The sequence below is a fragment of the Panthera pardus genome, unplaced genomic scaffold (assembly GCF_024362965.1).
Source record: "Panthera pardus isolate Hobbes unplaced genomic scaffold, ASM2436296v1 HiC_scaffold_8, whole genome shotgun sequence".
Taxonomy (NCBI): Eukaryota; Metazoa; Chordata; class Mammalia; order Carnivora; family Felidae; genus Panthera; species Panthera pardus.
In genome coordinates, this window is record NW_026527013.1 from 13,060,379 (window position 1) to 13,079,521 (window position 19,143).

At 61.6% G+C, this 19,143-nt stretch overlaps 2 protein-coding genes across 4 annotated transcripts; one reads left to right on the top strand and one right to left on the bottom strand.

Annotated features, from left to right (window-relative positions):
- Positions 1–1,004: 1,004 nt before the first annotated feature.
- Positions 1,005–11,301, bottom strand: ANO8 (anoctamin 8). The gene is given in 19 exon segments (XM_053898159.1): positions 1,005–1,696; positions 2,561–3,227; positions 4,457–4,567; positions 4,675–4,806; positions 4,944–5,135; positions 5,393–5,743; positions 5,745–6,203; positions 7,012–7,086; positions 7,184–7,239; positions 7,359–7,485; positions 7,616–7,768; positions 8,098–8,259; positions 8,354–8,481; positions 8,587–8,703; positions 9,348–9,444; positions 9,525–9,663; positions 9,844–9,976; positions 10,091–10,201; positions 10,970–11,301. Coding segments are annotated over 19 exon segments (3,696 nt in total). The 5' UTR covers positions 11,076–11,301; the 3' UTR covers positions 1,005–1,316.
- Positions 11,302–12,212: 911 nt separating this feature from the next.
- GTPBP3 (GTP binding protein 3, mitochondrial) lies at positions 12,213–16,540 on the top strand. Of its 3 annotated transcripts, none has more exons than XM_053898162.1 (9): positions 12,214–13,112; positions 13,534–13,787; positions 13,895–13,981; positions 14,080–14,282; positions 14,451–14,523; positions 14,611–14,754; positions 14,931–15,096; positions 15,325–15,603; positions 15,804–16,540. In XM_053898162.1, the coding sequence occupies exons 1-9, from the start codon at positions 13,060–13,062 to the stop codon at positions 16,027–16,029; spliced, it is 1,485 nt and encodes a 494-aa protein (XP_053754137.1). In that variant the 5' UTR covers positions 12,214–13,059; the 3' UTR covers positions 16,030–16,540. The 3 variants fall into 3 exon arrangements, with proteins under 3 accessions (XP_053754136.1, XP_053754137.1, XP_053754138.1); XM_053898163.1 differs by having other exon boundaries at positions 14,080–14,277; positions 14,446–14,523; XM_053898161.1 differs by having other exon boundaries at positions 12,213–13,112; positions 14,451–14,754.
- Positions 16,541–19,143: the final 2,603 nt, after the last annotated feature.

The following is a 19,143-nucleotide window of genomic DNA, read 5'->3' on the forward strand; positions in this document are numbered from 1 at the left end:
CCCTCGTCTCTGTGGCCTCGGTTCCCCTGTGAGGGACTGGGTTAATCTCCTGTCAGTGTCAGCCACGGCTTGGGCAGGGGTCCCGTGGCCATGGGCCACCTAGGCCTCCCTGTGGTCTCCCTGGTGCAGGTTTCCCTCAGCCAGCCTCTGCCCAGCTCTCCTGCCTCTGGGACCGCCCCTTATTCCTCTGCTCCTTCAGACACCAAACTCTGCCTTCCCTCACCTCTGTGCCTTTGCACAGGCTGCTCTCCTGCCTCCAGTGAACCCCGGTTTCTCTTTCACAGCCCTCCAAAGTGCCCCTGACTCACACTGGCTCCCCCTGGTCTCCTTCAGCCACGGGGCAGGGCCCATCAAGCTCTGAGCCTTTGGATGTGGACATGCTTGAGGGGGAGGGGCCGCGTCCCATCCCTGACTACGCAACAAAGAGTCCCAGCAGCTTGGGTCTGACAGCAATCCCACAGTGGGGCATCCTGGCCACTCCCCAACGGCATCCCCAAAAGTGCCATCCCCTCAACATCGAGACTCGGGTGCCAGGTGCCTTCCGATTTTCATACCCCAAGTTCCTTTCACTGATCTGGCTCCTCAGATGGCAGCCTGGGAGGCAGTTATCCCAGAAAGTGCGGCCTAGAGGACCGTGTCACCTCTCACCCTGCAGGGCCAAGGCCAACTCAGGACCTGGGCCTGGCACCCAAACTGCTGAGTCCTTTCGACACTTCGAGATGTCTTCCTTTGTCTAGGAAGCTGAAGCCAGGGCCTCAGGCTCTGCAGCTCCTCCCAGGGGCCCCAGGCCTGGACTCGGCCCCCAAATCTGGGCCGTCTCAGAGTTGGCGCAGTCTGGAGTTTTCCATCTGTGGCCTCAAGACCCAGTTCTTAGGAGGAGGCCCCCAAGGGTCACAGGATGGGAGGGGCACCCACCCTAGGCCTGCTAGGTCCCCAAAAAGCCGGCGCCAACTACAAGTCACTGGGCCCCCTGACCCCCTCCCTTCCACTGCTCTGTCCTCGGGCACTGTTGAAATATACTTTTTATTGCATTTCTGCCGTTTTACAAAAATATGACAAAATAAATTAAAAACAAATAAATAATCGCCTATTCTGTGTGTTTTCTGTTGGTTTTGGGGGGTTTCCTTTCCCCCATCCCGGTCGAAAGGAAAACGGCAGATGGGGGGGGGGGGGGCCGGCCCCCGGCCCTGCCCCAGGATGGGGCAGCCAATACTGGGGGCCGTCGAGCCGAAGCGCGTTTTCTGGGTGGCGGCCGCCGCCCCGGTCCACGACTGATATTGCATATGAGAACAGGAAGGCAGGGCGGGCGGGTGGAGCTAATGCCAGCCGCTGGGCCAGCACACGGCCTGGGGGCTGGGGCTGGGGCTGGGCGAGGGCGCCGGGGACTCCGGGGGCTCGGAGGTGGGCGGCAGCGGCGGGGGCGGGAGGCTGTAGAAGCTGGCGTCCCCCGGCAGGGGCTGCGGGGCGGGCGGGGGCCCGGCGAGGGCGCAGGGCGGGCACTCGGCGGCGGCGGGGGCGGGGGCCTGGCGGGGGGCGGCGCCCTCGCCCCCGCAGCCCCACGGCCCGTCCCACTGCCAGCAGCCTGCGGGCGGCGTCGGGGGCCGGGGCAGCGGCGTTGGCGGCGGCGGCGGCGGCGCGGGGCTCCGGCTGCGGCGGGTGCGGAGGGCAGGGGCGCCCACGGGGGCCAGCGCTGTCCCTGCGGAGGCGAGAGGGGCCGTTCCGGGGGGGTGCCGCCCCCGCCGCCGGACCCCGCTCGGACCCTGCCCGCGCTCCCTCCCGGGCTTCCAGGCACCTCGAGGGCCTTATTGCTTCTGATCAGTGACAAGGGGTGGGCGTCTTCCGGTGCATCCCCTGTCTCTGGGCACTGGGCCCCTCCCCGTCACGGGGGGGAGGGGACAGTCTGAGGAAGTCCCTCTGATTTCTGACCTGCGTCCCTGGTGTTGCAGCTGCCACCTCTTGGGCTCCCTGGGGGATGAGCTGCTGGAGCCTGGAGCTGGGTTGGGCTGGGGTTGGGGCTAGCAAGGTGGGCTGGGGGGGGGGGGGGGGGGGCGGGGCGGGTGGGCACGAGGCTTGCACCTCTGCTCAGCGCGAATCCGGGTGCAGCCTGTGGCCGAGCCCGCCGAGCTCCCTGGGTAGGCAGCCCTGGCCCCCACCTCCAAGGAAGGCCTCCCTGAACAGCAGGGCTGCAGGTTAGGGACTTGCATAGAGGCCTGGGGGGGGTCCAGTCCCCCCAGGATGAGCTGGGTGTGGGGTCTCATAGGGGCAGGAGAGGCTGGGCCAGGTGGGGAAGAAGCCTCCTGCACCTCTCCTGGCACCAGAGCATGGAGGGCAGGGTGCCCTGGGAGGGCCGCCGGGACAGGGGGCTTTGGCTGTCAAGGGTCCCGGAGATACTGAGCAGGCTTTGACTGAGAGGCTCCACGTACCGCGTACCCAGGTTCCCAACCGGTACAGAGACCGGGCCTCCTCTGTCCCCTTCAGCCCCTCTCCCCAGGCCTGGCCACCCCACCCCTTCCCGCAAAGCCCAGCCCAGAGTCCCCACCCCCGAGTTAAAGCTTGTGACCTGAGCCTTCCTCTTCAGGCCGGGGGGCGTCCGGCTCCTCAGCCGCAGCCTCGTCCACCGGCCCACTCCGCTGGGCTCGGCCTCCTCCGCCGCTGGGGGTCCCATCCAGCCGGGCCTGCCCACCTGCCCCGTTGGACCCGGCGTCAGCCCGGGCCCCACCGAAAGGAAAGAGCTTGCCAGCGTGGAAGGCCTTGGGCGGTGAGTGGCTACGCTCTGGGTCCCGCCGTGTCTCAGGCGACTTGAGGAACTTGAAGCTGAGGAAAGCTGGCAGGCGGGTGTCGCTACCCGTGGGTGACTGGGCAGGGGGTGGCCGGGCGGCAGGGCCAGCCCCCGCGCTGGCCAGTGAGGATGCGGCCCCAGACGACAGGAACTTGCCCTGCAGCGGGATGATCTGTTTCAGCTTCATGACGTTGTTGGGTGCCAGCAAGGACCCCGGGCGCTTGGGCCGCTCTTGCCCGTGGCCGCCTGCCCCACTGCCCTTGGCCTTGGCAGAGGCCTTCTCAGGGGCAGCAGGGTCCAGCCCTGAGCCTTCGGCCCGAGCCTCCTCCCGGCCGCTGGCGTCGCGCTCTCGCCGGGCATGGTGCTCCGCGTGGCGCTGGCGCTCCTCCTCCTCCCGCCGCCGCCGCTGCTGCTGCTGATAGCGGTGCTGGGCCTGGCGTTCGTGTCTCTGTGGGCAGAACAGAGCCATTAAAGGGACTGGGCAGAAAAGCTGTGTGAGCCCCGCCCCACCCCCAGGCCCATGCTGGTGCACCCTGCAGAAGCGGAGAGAGATCCAAACACTTACTGGGCACCAGCTGCCTTCCTGGACCCACACTGGGGCTTTCTGTGGAAGTGGGGAGAGATCTAAACACTTTTTGGGTACCATTTGCATCCCCGAGCCCACCCAGTGGCTCTCTGAGGTAGTAGGGAGAGATCTAACCCCTTATTAGGCACCAACTGCATTCCCGGATTCATGCCAGTGCTTTCTGAGAATCGAGAAGAGAATTTCTGAGAATCGACAAGAGAACTGACTGGGGGGGGTGGGCTCAGTCGGTCAAGCATCCAACTCTTGGTTTCGGCTCCGGTCATGACCTCGCGGTTCGTGGGTCTGAGCCCCGCATCGGGCGCACTGACAGCACGGAGCCTGTTTGGGATTCCCTGTCTCCCTCTCGTTGCCCCTCCCCCACTTGCTCTCTATCCTCTTCTCTCTCTCTCTGTCTCGAAATAAAGAAACAAACATTAAAAAAAAAAAAAAAGAATTGAGAAAGGGGGTAACCACATATTGGTTCTTGACTGTCCCCTGCCTTCTGGAGAACCAGCGATAGAGTCATGAGTGGCACAGGCCAGACTCCACGCTGGCCAGTCCAGGAGCCTGTAGCCCCACGTGTCTTTGTCAACGTCGGTTTCAATAATTCGAATAAAATGGCAAAACAAAATAAAGTGCGATGCGAATTCCGCCTCTCAGCTGTACCGGCCCCATTTCAAGTACTCGTCGGCCGCCCGGAGCCAGGGGCCACCCAGGCAGCGCAGACAGAGGCCATCTCGGTCATTGCAGAGAGCGCCGCCCGGCTCTGGTGAGCTCCTTGGCCCACTCGGCAGCTTTCTGAGGAATGTGGCAGAAGCCGGGCTTCTAGGAAGCATCAGCTGTGTCCCTGGCCCCAAACGGGACACCGCCGGTGAGCTGGCCGATGACTAAATGTTCACAAGTGCCAGCCTGGTGCTGGACGCCACCGGGATTCCGGGAGGGGACCGGCCGGTGCGGAGCGCTAATTATTACACTGGGCTCCGCACATCTTCCCTCCTGCTAAGAACCCGGCCGCCAGCCAGCCGGCCGAGGTGGAGAAGCCCCAAAGAGTGAAGGAGTGGACCAAGCCCAGCGCCGCACCAACGTTCCCCGCCCCCCCCCCCAAAGTGTACCTTGAAGGCCTCCCGGCGCTGGTACTCAAGCTTGGCCATCTCCTCGGCCACCCAGCCTGGGATGTCGGGGATGGCCACGTGGATGAGGTACTTGAGGAGCAGAGCGAAGTGCTGAGACAACAGAGGAGGATGAGGCTGCAGGCTCCGGATGCCCTGCCCTGCAGCCCCCCCAGCTCCTCCTCCCCCCGCCCGCCCCCCTCCCCGGCCACCAGCCCCACCTCGAGCACCACCACAGACACGATGGCCGCTTCGGGGCTGAGCCAGGGGAAGAGGCGCTGCAGCTGCCCGCACTGGCCGATCAGGTAGCAGTTGACCACGATCGCCAGGACACCCATGGCCTCCATCACCTTCTGCAGGGGAACACGCGAGGTGGGGGTGGGGGGGCTCCGGTGGGGTCCAGCCGCCCTTTCCCGGGGCCTCCTGCCCCTCCCCAGCGCACCCGGACTCCCTCGGGGCCTCGGCTCCGAGTCCTTGGCCGCCCCCACACCTGCCACTGGCCGATGCTCTCAACCCGTTGCCCGAAGGGCCGCTGCAGCCCCGTGCACAGCTTGAGGGCGTCGCTTCGGATCTCGATGAGGTTGTTGACCAGGGCGCACAGAGCGGCCAGGGGGAAGGCAGACGAGAAGAGTACCACATAGCCGAACTGCACGAACATCTCCTGGTAGTCCTGGAACGTGTCCTGCAGGGGGCGGGGCGGTGCCTGGGTGTGGCCTTCCGCCCTCCCTCAGACCAGAATGCCTCCTCCCTTAGACTACCTTCCTCTCTCTCAAGCCTTGCCTTCCTCCGATGATCCTGAATGGACCCAGAGCTCCCCTTCCAGGAAGTTCCTGACCACATCCAGGGCCCCATTTTATTGCACCCCTCCCACCTCCCCCCTCAGACCGCAGGCCCTGCCCCTCGGAGGGCCTCGCCTGGGCCCTCAGACGCTCTCCTCACCTCGTACTTCTTCATACAGCTCTCAAGCTCGGCCTGGGTAAGCTGGGGTGAGTGCTCCTCCTCGGGTGGGTCAATCCAGGATGACCGATTCTGTCGCCGCTGCCTCCGGGCTGAGTCGCCCGAACCTGGCTCCGGGTCTGGGCCCCCGTCTGGCCCCTGGTCACGGCCCTCGCCCCCAGCCCGGCGGAGCAGGACGGCCGGAGGCTCCCGCTCGGGACTGCCGGGAGCCCCTTCGGCCTCATCGTCTTCTTCAGCCAGTGTGAATACTCCCGGCTCCAGCCCCTTCTCCACCATAGTGGGGCTCCCCTCCTCCAGGAGGGCCTCTGGGCCAGGTCGCCGCCGCCCAGCCCCCTCGTTCGGCAAAGCTGACCTTCTTCAGCCGGAGCCCACAGTCCAGGAGGCCGCTCTCCTCACCCTCCTCCTCCTCATCTTCCTCCTCCTCCTCCTCCTCCTCATCCTCCTCCTCCTCCTCTTCTTCCTCCTTGCCTCCCCGGGGCCCATCCCCCATCTCCCCACCTTCCCCTGCGGGCCGCCGCTCCACAGTAGCCTCCTCCTCCTCCTCAGGTGCCCCACAGCCCCCACTGAGACACCTGCGGCCCCCGCTGCCGCCTCCGCCACCCTCTTCGGCCTGGGGTTCAAGGCGGCGGGGTGCAGGGCGCTGGAGGCTCAGCAGGCCAAGCAGGGCACGGGCCAGCTCCCAGGCAGCCTGCAGGCCAAGCTCGCCACGGCCCAGCCGCCGGTACAGGTGCGGCTGCAGGACCTCACGCACGTTCTGGAGGAACTGGCGGGTGATCAGCAGAGTGGCCAGCATCTGGGGGCAGGAAGGGGGTGGAGAGAGGCCACGTGGGGGGCGGGCGAGGCCCCGGGCACCGGGACAGGCTGCTGGGACTGGGCACCCGCCTTCTAGGAGCAAGCTTCCAGACACATGCCCTGAACCCAATTGCTAAAGCCACCCCTCTGGATGTCCCGGGACATGGAGACCCCAGCACTCAGCCTCTACCACCACTCATCTGCCACAGACCATAGCCTGGCGGGCCAGTGCTCCTAGCCAACCTCCTGGGGTTGTAATGCATGTCTCATCCTGCCGTGGCTCAAGGTCCCCTGCTTGCAGCACTGCCCAGGAGCTCAGCTGGTGCCCAGGGCCTCAAGAGGCCCCTGCCATCTGCACCCCATCAGCAGAGCCCCAGCCCCTTGGAACATGCACCCTTGGCTCAGCGTGAGGCCCCAAGCATAGCCACACTGCCCACCCCGGCGAGACCCTGTGGGCTCGCCACCTGCCCATACTTTGGCCCGGGCCACGAGCAGGAGGCCCCGGAGGGAGAGGAGGAGCAGGCGGAACCGCAGGGCCGCGAGCGGGACCAGCACCGCCCGAAGCTGCCGCTCGAGGCTCTGGGACAGGGACAGGACGAGCAGGAGCTGTGGAGGGACCGACGGACAGGTGGACGGACAGATGGGGGGTGGGTGACAGGCAGAGAGAGGACACACGGACGGACGGACGGACAGAGAGAGAAGGATGGAGGAGGGGGGGGAGGGGCTGGAAAGCCCGTGGACCCCTTGGCCAAGTCCGGCCCCCCACTGGCCGCCATTGTGGGGGGCACTGCCGTGGGCTGGGGTCTCACCTCTTTCAAGCGCTCCATGTCCTTGAGGTAGAAGCCAATGTAGAAGAGGCTCAGGTATGAGTTGACAAACTGGAACTGTGGGAAGCAGACAGGTAAGCAAATTTGACCCCAGGAGCCCCCCCTGTGCCCCATGTAGGCCACCCCCACTGCCCGCCTGCTGGCCGCCACTCACCAGGACGACTTTGATGATGAGGTGCTTCTCATAGGCGCTCTCCAGCCGGTAATTCTCTGGGGGCCGAGGGGGTGAGTGAGGAGGTGGCCCAGGCCCCCTGGGAGCAGCGGGGAGCCTGAAGGCCAGTGAGGACCTTCCTCCCCAGGGCAGCGGGACCTCCCCTTGCAGGGCGTACCCATGTCGTTGAGCCAGATGGCGAGCTTCTTGTAGCCCTCTGCGCTCACGCTGACCAGCAGGGCCAGCACGACCTTGGGGAGGAAGCGGGCAAGACGAGGCAGCCCTTTCACGCTCAGCACCAGCTCCTGCAGGGGCGGAGGTTTTACAGGTCACCCCGGCGTCTGGGCTCGGCTTGGGGGGTGGACCCGGGCAGGTGGCTGTCTGGTCAGGGCCAAGGCTGGGGCTGGGGTGGGGGTGGGGGAGGCCAGAGGTCACCTGCAGCTGGAAGCAGCCGAGCATGAGCAGGAACACACAGGCCAGGCAGGTGAGGCACAAGGGGAGACTCACGAGCAGCTGGAAAAGCAGCCGCTTCCAGGGTGGGTAGTAGAACTCCTCAGCCCGCGTCACAGGGCTGATGCGCCGGATACCCTGGCAGAGGGTGGGGGTGGGGCTCAGCGTGAGGCCAGAGGTGCACCCTGCCCCACACACCCTTCCCAGTGTTCTGAACTCCATTTCCATCCACCATGCTTTTACCTCTGTGGTGACGCTCCCCCCCCTCCCCCAGACCCAGAACACCTTTCCCAGGCCCTTAAATGCATTTTCCCACCCCTCCCCTTCCGAGCATGCAGATCCCCTGACTTGGCACACCCTTTCTGATGCCGTAGCCCCATTGCACATCTTGTCTTTGTCCCTGCAGTGGCCCCCCACCTCCACCTCTCACTCTTGGGAGTCCTTGGACCCAGACACCCACGACTGACCCTGAACTGGGGCCGTGGCTCCTCCACTGCTTCCCCAGGTGAGTCCAGCGTCCCCCATTTGTAGGCCAGCTCCGCCCCCCTCCGTTTCCACTCCTCCAAGAACAGGGTTGACCAGACCACGTTGAAGAGGGCAAAAACCACACACGATACATCCCGGCTTGTCTGGGGATGGCGGAGGGCCGAGCTGTTGGCCAGGTTGGCCCAGGAAGGAGGGTGTCTCAGGTACCCCAGCCCCTGCCCAGCCCACTCCCAGCACCTGATCAGCCTCCGTAAAAGTGTACAGGACAGAGCCAAAGACGGCTGGGTATACCATCGCTGATGTGTAGAAACCCAGCCAGGCAAAGTACATGGCAATCTTTACTCCGAAGTAGTCACAGATGTCATCTGCCAGGGGCACACAGCGGGGGTGGGGTGGGGGGGTGTTCTGGTCAGCCCTGCCTGCTCCGGAGACTCCCGCACGCACACACCCCCCCCAGCCTGGGGCCACACCTAGAGGCTGGTTTTCACACACAGCTTGCACCCACGACTTCATGAGGCGGTTCAGGATGCGCTGCTCATGGACCGGGAACACCTGCTGGATGATCCCGCGGGCTGCCAGCTCAGGGACTGTTGGGGGACAAGAATGCGTGAGCCCCGCCCTTCTGCCTCTGCCTGACCCGGCCAGCGCCCTTGGCCAAAACCCATGTTACAGCTTTTCCCTGCTTTTAAATCTGCAGGGGCCCTTCCCAGGAGAGAAGTCCTGAGTAGACAGATTATCTAGTTCTCCTTCAGAATTTGGAGGTGCAGAGGCAGGCAGGAGAGGATGCAGGAAACCTGGTAGGATGGGGCCAGTGTAGAACCCTGTTTTTAAATAAAGCCATTTGGCCTCAGCTCACTGCTCCGAACGTCTGAGGATCGGTGCAAAGTTGGCGTCAGGAGGTGAACTTGGGGTAGCTGGTCTCTTGGAGAGGAAACTGAGGCCCAGGGCCGCACCACCCAGTGCATGGAGTGCTGTCCATGGTCCTGCCCCTACCTTATGCTAGACCCAGAAAAAGGTTTCTCAGGGATCAACCTCCCAGGGAGTAAGCCCCACCTCTTAGGTAAGGCCACACCCCTTCATCTCATTGATTGATGCCTCCAGGCCCCACCCAACTCTTCACTAGCCTTTGATCAGTTGGCTCTAGGCCCCGCCCTCTTACGTTGATAGGCTGTCCTCTAACAGCCCCACCCAACTCCCCACGTGTGATTGGAGGTTGGTCCCGCCCACTCACTGATTGGCTGGTCCTCCAGGAAGCGCACATTGTGTAGTGCCTCGCCCTGCTTGGCTCGCAGGTTCTGCAGCCAGAAGCGGATGATGCTCTGGCGTTCCTGCAGGGGACAGGGTTTGAGCACAGGGAGCAGCAGCCCAAGGGCTAGGGGTGCACACTGGGAGCCAGAGCTGGCCGCACCTGGGAGGTGAAGAAGCGCAGCTCACTCTCCACATTCTCGTAGATGAAGTCCTCCTCGCAGGAGAAGCCGCGGGTGCCCCCGCCAAACTCGGCCTTCACTGCTTTGCGCAGACCCAGCTCGTCGGCTCCTCGAAGCAGGCTGCCAGGGAGACAGGGAGGTGGCATCATGGAGAGACCCTGGCTCACCTTCCTGGAGCTAGGGTTGGTATACCTGGCAGCCACCTGGGACAAATGCAGGGCGCTAGACCTCACAGTTAGTGCTTGGAAGGGTGGGGAGCTGGGGAGCCGGGTCAGCGAGAGGCTAGGGACAGAGACTCGCCTCTCATACGTGGCGGTGACGAAGAAGGCATAGGCACGCGTGTGGCGGTGGTGGCGGACTTGTACGATGAGCTCGGGGATGCCCACGCGGATGTGGTTCAGCAGCCATAGCAGCGTGTGGTCATCAGTCGTGTCTGCCAAGGGGCACAGGGACTGATGGCTCTTGTCACAAGGGGTCTGAGGCTTCTTACACACTCCTACTCAGGGTGGCCCGGCTCAGGGGAGCCCAGGGCAGTGGGCACAAGTACCTGGAAAGGTCATCAGCACATCGCAGTTCTCCGTGGGCACCGTCTTCATCCACGCCTTGTGGGACACCAGGTAGCGACCAGCCTGCAGGAGCCGCTTCCCAAAAAGCTTGTCTAGGGGGCAGGTGGGGCAGGGCCCAGGTCAGGCCACTCCCAGACCAGGACCCCAGCCTCTGGTTCAGTCCCTCCAGCCCTGGCCCTTGCTCATACACTCTCCAGGGCTCCTCAGCACTCAGCCTGGCATTCAGTGGCCTGCAAGCTCTGGCCTCGGCTTATTTCCTTCCCTCCGTGTCCTTGCACCAGCCAGGCCCTCCTCCAGAAATGCCCTTCCCCCAGGTCCTCCCTTACAAATCTTACTCATTCTTGAGGCCCAGCTCCGCCTCCAAAACCACGATCGATAGGGCGCTCACTAGCAGCCCTGAGCGCTACACCACATCATGTCAGCGCGTCCTCAGAGCTGGGCGCGGTTCTTATCCCCATTTCACAGGTGAGGAAACTGAGGACCGGGGCGTTTAAGTCACGCACCCAAGGTCACAAACGCGAGCTGGGATTCGAACCCAGGACCGTATGATTTTGTATCCTCTGCGGAGTGGCTCTTTCGAGCGCACCCCTGCCGGGCTGCGATCCGGTAGCTCAAGGGGTGACTGGGCTCGGCCCCAGGCCCGGGCTCTCAGAGGGGTGTGTCCGCGTCTCTGCTCTGGGACCCCCGCCCCCTGCATCTTCCCAGCTGCTCTAGCCCCGCCGCAGCCGCAGTGCCCGGAGAACCGGCCCCTCGACTGGACTCCAGGCCTGGGACAGCTGACCCCAATCCCCTCCCGGTCCAACCGCCGTGCGCACCCCAGGCACCTGCAACCCTGTCAGATCCAGCCGCCGCACACATACCCAGAACTCCGGACGCCGGGGCTGCAGGCTCGCCCTCAGGCGGGGGCCTCTTGCCACGTTCGCCCTCCAGGGACGTGCCCCCGGCGTTGGAGGTGGCTTCGGCCATGGCGAGGGCAGGTCAGGTCAGGGGCTGCGGGCGGCCCGAGCGCCGGGGGGCCGCGGGCTCATCGGGCCGGTGCAGCCGCGGAGCGCGCTGGAGGTGGAGACAAAGGCCGCGCCCGCCCGCGCCGGCCGCCGTCCCCGCGTGCCCGAGCGCTGCTTCTCGTCTCCGCCCGCGCGGAACCTCGATTCTCCTTCTCGTCCCCGCGCACGTCGCTCTTGGGTTCTCGACTCCGCCCGTGTTGTTTTCTGGATTTTGTTCTCGCCCGCCCACTTCGCTCTCTGGTGCTCGTCTCCGCCCGCACCAAAAGTGCATTCTCTTCCTTGTCCCTGCCCGCGTCATATTCTGGGTCTCGTCCCCGCCCGCCCCGGGCCTGGATTCTCCGCCTCCGAGCCTTAGTTTCCCCATCTGCAAGTGCGGGGTTTGGAATCTGAGTTGGGCGTGATTTGACTACGGCTGGACGTGGGAGGGGGCGGGCCAGGTCGGGGGAGATTCCAGGTAGCAATAACTTCGCCACAGAAGACGAGTACGTAGTTACAGCAGGTTCTGCCTCTGAGTCTCAGCTTGAGCCGTTCACCTACATGGGGCACTCGTCGCGCCCTCTCCGTCCAGTTAACCCCTGGACCCCCGAGGACGTCACCTCCTCAGAGAGGACCCGATAGGGTTGCCAAGTCTAGCAAACAAAAGTACAGTCTTTCCAGTTAAATGTGAATGAACTTCTGACAAACGAATAAATACATTTTTAGTATGTCCCAAATATCACATGGGCCATAGTTACCCCAAAACTTTATTGGTTGTTTATCTAAAATTTACATTTAACTGGGCGTCCTGTATTTTGTCTGGCATCCAGACCGCTGACCATTCTGTGTAGCCTCTTCTGTTAGACGGAGAGCCCAGGGAGGGCAGGGAGTCTTTCTGGTTCTTGGCGCACAGGTGGCGCTTGATGTATACTTGAGACTGATGGAACAACGCGGAGACGGCGAGTGTCCGCATTCGTCCCTCTTTTACAAATGAAAAAGTTGAGCGGGTCGAGGCAGGGTTTAGCCGGTCCGACAGTTTCTTCCCAAAATTGTGAGAGCTCCGCCCGCCCGCTCCGTCCAAGAACCAGAGAATTGGCCGTGCGAAAGCGCCCGCGGAGACCCCGCCCAGCCAGTGTCTGGAATTCCTCCATCAGCGCTTTATTCCGCGGTCCTGCGCTGTCCTGGGTTAACCTGAAAGTAATCCCTGAGATTCCCCTTTCTGGCTTTCGGGGAGCCAGGGACGCACCGGAGACCGGATTCTCAGCTCTGCTGGAGCAGGCCTGGGCCGGAAAAGCCCAGAGGGCAGAGAGAGCTGTGCTGGGGATTCCAGAAAGGCGTCCGGTCGGAGGGGACCTTGGAGCTAGGGTCTGAGGAGGAGTTTGTCAAATGAAGAAGGGTATCCGAGGAGGAGGGAACGGCGGGAGCGAAAGCTGGGGGAGGGGCGAGAAACTTGGAGAGTTCTGAGAACACATGTAGGAATCTTCCCAGAGATTTGGACTAGACTTTACCAGGGCCAGGGCGTGAGTTCCCCGGAACCCATCCCTCTGCGCCCCTGAGATCTCTTGCGTCGCCTAAAGCTTTGGAGTGGCCCGATGGAAAATACGGGACTCGAACCCTCGTCTCGGTGTAATTCCCACGGCCCTGGGCCATGCGTGGTTCTTCCTCCCACCCTTCATTTCCGGTGTCTCGGATTCTCACTGTTCTAGGATCCTAAAAATTCGGTCTAAGGTTGCCGGGGGAACGCCATTTTGCGGCACCCCCGCGTGCAGCCCCTCCCCGCCTCTTGCCCTGTCACCAGCCAATAGAAACGAAGATCTTCAGTGAGTGGGCAGTACGTCTTCTAAGGGGCCCAATGATGATCGGGAATCGTTGAACATTTTACCAGTCACGCCGCGGAGTAGGCGGGGCCTCCTGTCAGGACTAGAAGTCACCCAGGCTGAGAGGGTAGGCGGATCGCCGGTTGTGAATCCATGTGGCGGGGGTTGTGGACCCTGGTAGCCCGGGCCGCACGTGGGCCTCGCAGGTGGGGCGATAAGGGGAAGGGGTGTGACAGCGTGGGGTGCTGCTTGGGCTCAAACCCTCTCCCTGGGATCTCAGGGCCCAGTTCCCTGCGGCGAACCAACTTTCGCATTTTTCCAAGCTCCAATCGGTTCGTCCCCCTGCCGCAGAGCCCACATCTGGGTCGCGCATTGCCCTCAGAGTCACATTTTGATATCAGCCCCCTCAGCTTCACAATATATATCCATCCCCCTGCCGCAGAGCCCACATCTGAGTCAATTATTGCTCTCAGAGACCTCAATCGGGTCTGGCCTCAGACGCTCCAATCTGCCCATCCTCCAGCCGCAGACCCTCCACCTGGGGCATCTCCCGACCGTCGAGCCCTCTATCCACCTGCCAGTCTGCCACAAGAGCCTCCCAGATGCACTGATTCTCCTCCTCTCCAGTCCCAGACCGTGCACGCGCCAGGGCAGCGGCGTCCCGGTCCCCGGTTCCGGGACCACTATCTTCGCGCTGAGTTCCGGCCACGGCCGCTGCGGCATCGCGGTGATCCGAACCAGCGGCCCCGCCAGCGGCCACGCCCTCCGGAGCCTCACGGCGCCCCGGGACTTGCCCCCGGCTCGCAGCGCCTGCCTGCGCCTGCTCAGCCACCCCCGTTCCGGGGAGCCGTTGGATCGCGCGCTGGTGCTCTGGTTCCCAGGTGAGGGGCTCCAGATCCCGAACCTGCTGTAGCTCTCGTGACCCAGTTTCCCCCCTCCAGGCGTTTGCCTAGCCGTACTCTCCTCGACTCCCATCTCGCCGCACTAGGTCCCCAAAGTTTCACGGGTGAGGATTGCGCCGAGTTCCACGTGCACGGAGGCCCGGCGGTGGTGAGTGGCGTCCTGCAGGCCCTGGGTGAGTTTGCAGCCTTGGGTTCGAGGTCCGGCTCTGCCAGCGAAGCTCAGGACCCAGGGTGGGGGCCGGGAAGCTCAGGACCCAGGACCTTCCCGCAGGTAGCGTGCCAGGGCTGCGGCCAGCGGAGGCCGGTGAGTTCACCAGACGGGCATTCGCCCACGGGAAGCTGAGCCTGACCGAGGTGGAGGGGCTGGCGGATCTAATTCATGCGGAAACCGAGGCGCAGCGGCGGCAGGCGCTGAGACAGCTGGACGGAGAACTGGGCCACCTCTGCCACGGCTGGGCCGGGACCCTCACTAAGGCAAGCCCCCTATTCGTCCATTTCCGGCCCGACCTGCCCAACCTGTGCGTGAGAGCTTCCTCATTGCAGGAGTCTCTGATCCGGTCCCTTAGGTCAGGCTGGACCTGGGCACACTGGAGGGTGGGTTCCTGGGTGGCCACACCACTGCCCCCTCTCCCCCCACCCCAGGCTCTGGCTCATGTGGAGGCCTATATCGACTTTGGTGAGGATGACAACCTGGAGGAGGGCGTCCTGGAGCAAGGTGGGTCCTGCAAGGGATGGGGACATCTGGTGTCTCAGCCCCCGGAGGCCCCCTCACTCCCTCCCCTCTGCTCTCTTCCATCCACAGCTAACAGCGAAGTGCGGGAGCTGCAGCTGGCACTGGGCGCACATCTTCGAGATGCCAGGCGCGGGCAGAGGCTTCGCTCAGGGGCGCACGTAGTGGTCGCAGGACCCCCCAACGCTGGCAAGAGCAGCCTGGTGAACCTACTCAGTGCGTGGCGGGCGGGGGCGGGGCCTAGTGTTGGGGGCGGGGCCGGGAGCTGGGGAACTGAGCTGTTCAGGTGTTGGGGGAGGAGCCGGGAGGATGAAAAGTCCGCCTCGCCAGGGGGCTCCACCTCCTCCGTCCCGCCTCCTTGGTGATTACCCCTGCTCTCCACGCCGTCCCAGGCCGGAAGCCTGTGTCCATAGTGTCTCCGGAACCGGGGACCACCCGCGACGTGCTGGAGACCCCCGTGGACCTGGCCGGGTTCCCGGCGCTGCTGAGCGACACGGCGGGGTTGCGGGAGGGCGCTGGGCCCGTGGAGCAGGAGGGCGTGCGGCGCGCCCGGGAGAGGTAGGCGGGTAGGGTGGTGGGATGGGGAAGCAGGCACTCCCGATTCTCCTGGCTGCCTTTATTTTATATCCCTCCCGAATCCGGAAAGGCTGCTCAGCTCAGTGGGGACTCCGACGTGGGGAGGACAGCGATTTAAATTCAGCCTCTGCCCGTGCCCCACCCTCCCCCCGTGCCCTTAATTACTCAACTCTGGGGTCACTGCTCAGTTGGTTCTCGCTGTTCCCCCAGGCTTGAGCAGGCTGACCTCATTCTGGCCGTGCTGGATGCTTCTGACCTGGCCTCTCCGTCCAGCCGCAACTTCCTGGACACCGTTGTCGCCCCCGCCGGAGCTGGGAGCCCCAATGGGAACAGCCAGCGCCTCCTGCTGGTGCTCAACAAATCGGACTTACTGCCTCCAGGCGGCCCCGACCCCAGTCCCAACCTGCGCCCGCACCTGCTGCTGTCCTGCTTGACCGGAGAGGGGCTGGATGGCCTCCTGGAGGCGCTGAGGAAGGAGCTGGCCGAAGTGTGAGCGCCCACGCCCTCCCCCTTTCCCACACCCTCCTTCAACCCAAGTTCAAGTCGTGGCTGAGCCACTGGCTTTGGATGTGTACCCGCCCACCCCGCCACGCCCAGGCCCATTTTCTGTATCTACAAAATGCAAACGATCCTCCCCCTGGCAATGGTAGTTGTGAAAGTTGAGAGATCACATCCTTTGTCCCCTCCAGGTGTGGGGACCCGTCCACAGGCCCACCGCTCCTGACGCGTGCAAGGCACCAGCATCACCTACAGGGCTGCCTGGACGCTCTTGGCCACTACACGCAGACTAAGGACCTGGCCCTGGCTGCTGAGGCTCTGCGACTCGCCCGGGGGCACCTGGCCCGCATCACCGGCGGAGGGGGCACTGAGGAAATCCTGGATATCATCTTCCGGGACTTCTGCGTGGGCAAGTGAGGGGAGCCCTGGAGCTCTCAGCCAGGCAGAGTGGATGCCCAGAAGCCTTGAGGCATGTGGGAAGAGCTTAGGCCAAGTGAGAATCTCCATCCCTGGGGGAAGAACCTGACTCCAGAACAATGAAGCAAAGCCGCTGCCTTCAGAGGTGGTGAGCTCTCTGGGGCTGGCGGTGACCAAGCTACGGCCAGCCAGATTCCCTTGCAGGGACATGCCAGGGGTTCAAGCCGCTCTGGAGTGGAACCGCTCTGGGTGCCTGATGCTGGAGGAGCGGGGGTGGAAGGTTGGGAAGGAGGTGGGAGGGCCTCAGAGTTCTTTGTGGTTTTTAATTTATTTTGCAAATACCAAAGGAATATAAAAAATTCAGGTGATCCAGAAATGCTTAAACACGGAAGACTCCGTCCCCCCACATCCCTTGGGGTCACAGCTTAACTTGTGTCCTCCCAAAATTTCTCTGCTCTTTTGCATACTTGTGGATACACCCATAAAATATACGTTTTGTATTTTGTACAGAGAGTATGTGTTTATTGTTTTGGAAGTTGTTATTTCCTTATTTAGTATTAACCTTAAAGCTTAGACTCTTATATTTTAAAGACGCTTTTAAAAAGATATATATTTTGGAGAGAGAGAGAGCGAGTGCACATGGATGAGCAGGGGAAGGGCAGAGAGAAAAAGGGAGACAGAGAATCCCAAGCAGGCTCCACGCTGCCCGCGCAGAGCCCAACACAGGGCTCGAACTTATGAACCAACCAGGAGATCATGACCTGAGCCAAAACCAAGAGCCGGACACTCGACCGACCGAGCCAGCCAGGCGCCCCTTAGCCTCTTATGTTTTAAATGTATGTATGTATGTATGTATTTTTGTTTGTTTAGAGAGAGAGAGAGAGTACAAGTGGAGGAGGCACAGAGAGAGAGGGAAAAAGAATCCCAAGCAGGCTTCACTCTCAGCGCAGAACCTGATGTGGGCTTCATCTCACAACCGTGAGATCATGAGCTGAGCCACAATCAAGAGTCAATGCTTAACAGACTGAGCCACCCGGGTGCCCCGCCTCTTACATTTTAAGAGACTTGCAAGGTCCCGGGTCCCTGTTCCTTCCAAAAGCTTCATTCCCTCAGTGACTTATGAAGCCCCTGCTATGTGCTAGAATCGTGCACATCGTTTCATTGGGTTTTCCTAACAGCGCAAGGCGGTGAGTGTTTTGTTATAGTTTTACGGACGAGGAAACTGAGTCTCAGAGAAGAGTAGCTAGTTGCTGGAGGTCCCCAGCTTTGGGATTTGCACCCAGCTGGTGGACTCCCGATCTGAGTGCCCTGCGGGCCTTCTGTGCAACAGGCTGAGTGCAGGACGCTGGGAACACAGAGGGGAACAATTGTTGCAGGCGTTGCCCCTGCCCTCGTTAGAGCCATCGTTCCTTAACAGTGACGGCTGATGGCCGCTGTGTGAACTTGTGATCACGAGTCCTGCCAGGTCAGGGACTTGAAGGCAGGCCGCCGTACAGAGGTGACGTTTGTACTGACAGCTGAATGGTGAGACGGAAGCCAGATGGAGGAGATTGGTGAAAGGGGGCACAGCATGTGCAAAGGTCCTGAGGTAGGAGCGCCATGGTGCGTTCAAGCCGCAGTCAGGTGGCCGGTATGGCGGAAGCAGTGTGTGAGGGGAAGGAGGAGGGAGATGGGCGGAGGAGGAGAGGGAGGATCTGACTGATAATGAGGCCTTGGAGTCTTTTTTTTTTTTTTTTTAATTTATTAATTTTTGGGAGAGTGCAAGCAGAGGAGGGGCAGAAAGTGGGGGGGTGGGGGGAGCAGAGGATCCGAAGCAGACTCTGCACTGACAGGCTGACAGCAGCGAGCCTGACGCGGGGCTCGAACTCACGAACCACGAGATCGTGACCTGAGCCGAAGTCAGATGCTCAACCAACTGAGCCACCCACGTGCCCCTTGAATCAAGTTTTTTCATTTTAATTCCAGTACAGTTAACACACAGCGTTATATTAGTTATAATAATATATAATATATATTATATATATAATATATTTTATATATATTATATATATAAAATATATAATATATATTATATATATAATAATATATTAGGTGTGCAACATAGTGATCTGACAATTCTATACATCACTCAGTGCTCACCATGGTCAATGTACTCTTGAATCCTCATCCCCTCGTTTACCCTTCCCCTCCCCTCCCCTCCCCTCCCCTCCCCTCCCCTCCCCCACTTCCCCTCTGGTAGCCATCAGTTTGTTCTCTCCAGTTAAGAGTCTGTCTCTTACTTTGTCTCTCTGTCTCTCGTTTTTCCTCTGCTCGTTTGTTTTGTTTCTTAGATTCCACACGCGAGTGAGATCATGTGGTATTTGTCTTCCTCTGAGTTGTTTCACTTAGCATTGTAATCTCTAACTCCACCCGTGTTGTCACAAATGTTTTTTGTGGCCGAATGATATTCCATCACCTACGTATAAATACCTTATCCATTCATCTACGGATGGGATGGGCACTTGGGCTGCTTCCATGATTTGGCTGCTGTAGATAATGCTGCTATAAACATAGGGGCGCAGGTGTCCCTTTGTTGTTGTTGTTTTTTAATTTATTTTTAATGTTTATTTATTTTTGAGACAGAGAGAGACAGAGCATGAGTGGGGGAGGGTCAGAGAGAGAGGGAGACACAGAATCCGAAACAGGCTCCAGGCTCTGAGCTGTCAGCACAGAGCCAGACGCGGGGCTCGAACTCACAGACCGTGAGATCTTGACCTGAGCCGAAGTCGGAAGCTCAACCGACGGAGCCACCCAGGTGCCCCGCATGTGTCCCTTTGAATTGGCGTTGAGGCCTTTGATTCGGAGATGCCCAGCGGCCTGATATGTTGGTGATGGACCAGCAGGGGGCGCCTTGCTCCAACAAAAGGCCGTCCTGGCAACTCCTATCAAAGCTCCTGCCCTTTAAGGACTCTGGGATCCAGGCTTCCACACCCCTGTGGCAGCAGGTAAATGGTTAACTTCCCCTGCCACTGGCAGAAACTGAATCTTAAATCGGGTCAGGATCTTTTCCAGAATCAGAGAAAGGGTCCTGCCTCCAGTGATTGAAGACACAAGCTCTCAGGTTTCAGGGGGCAT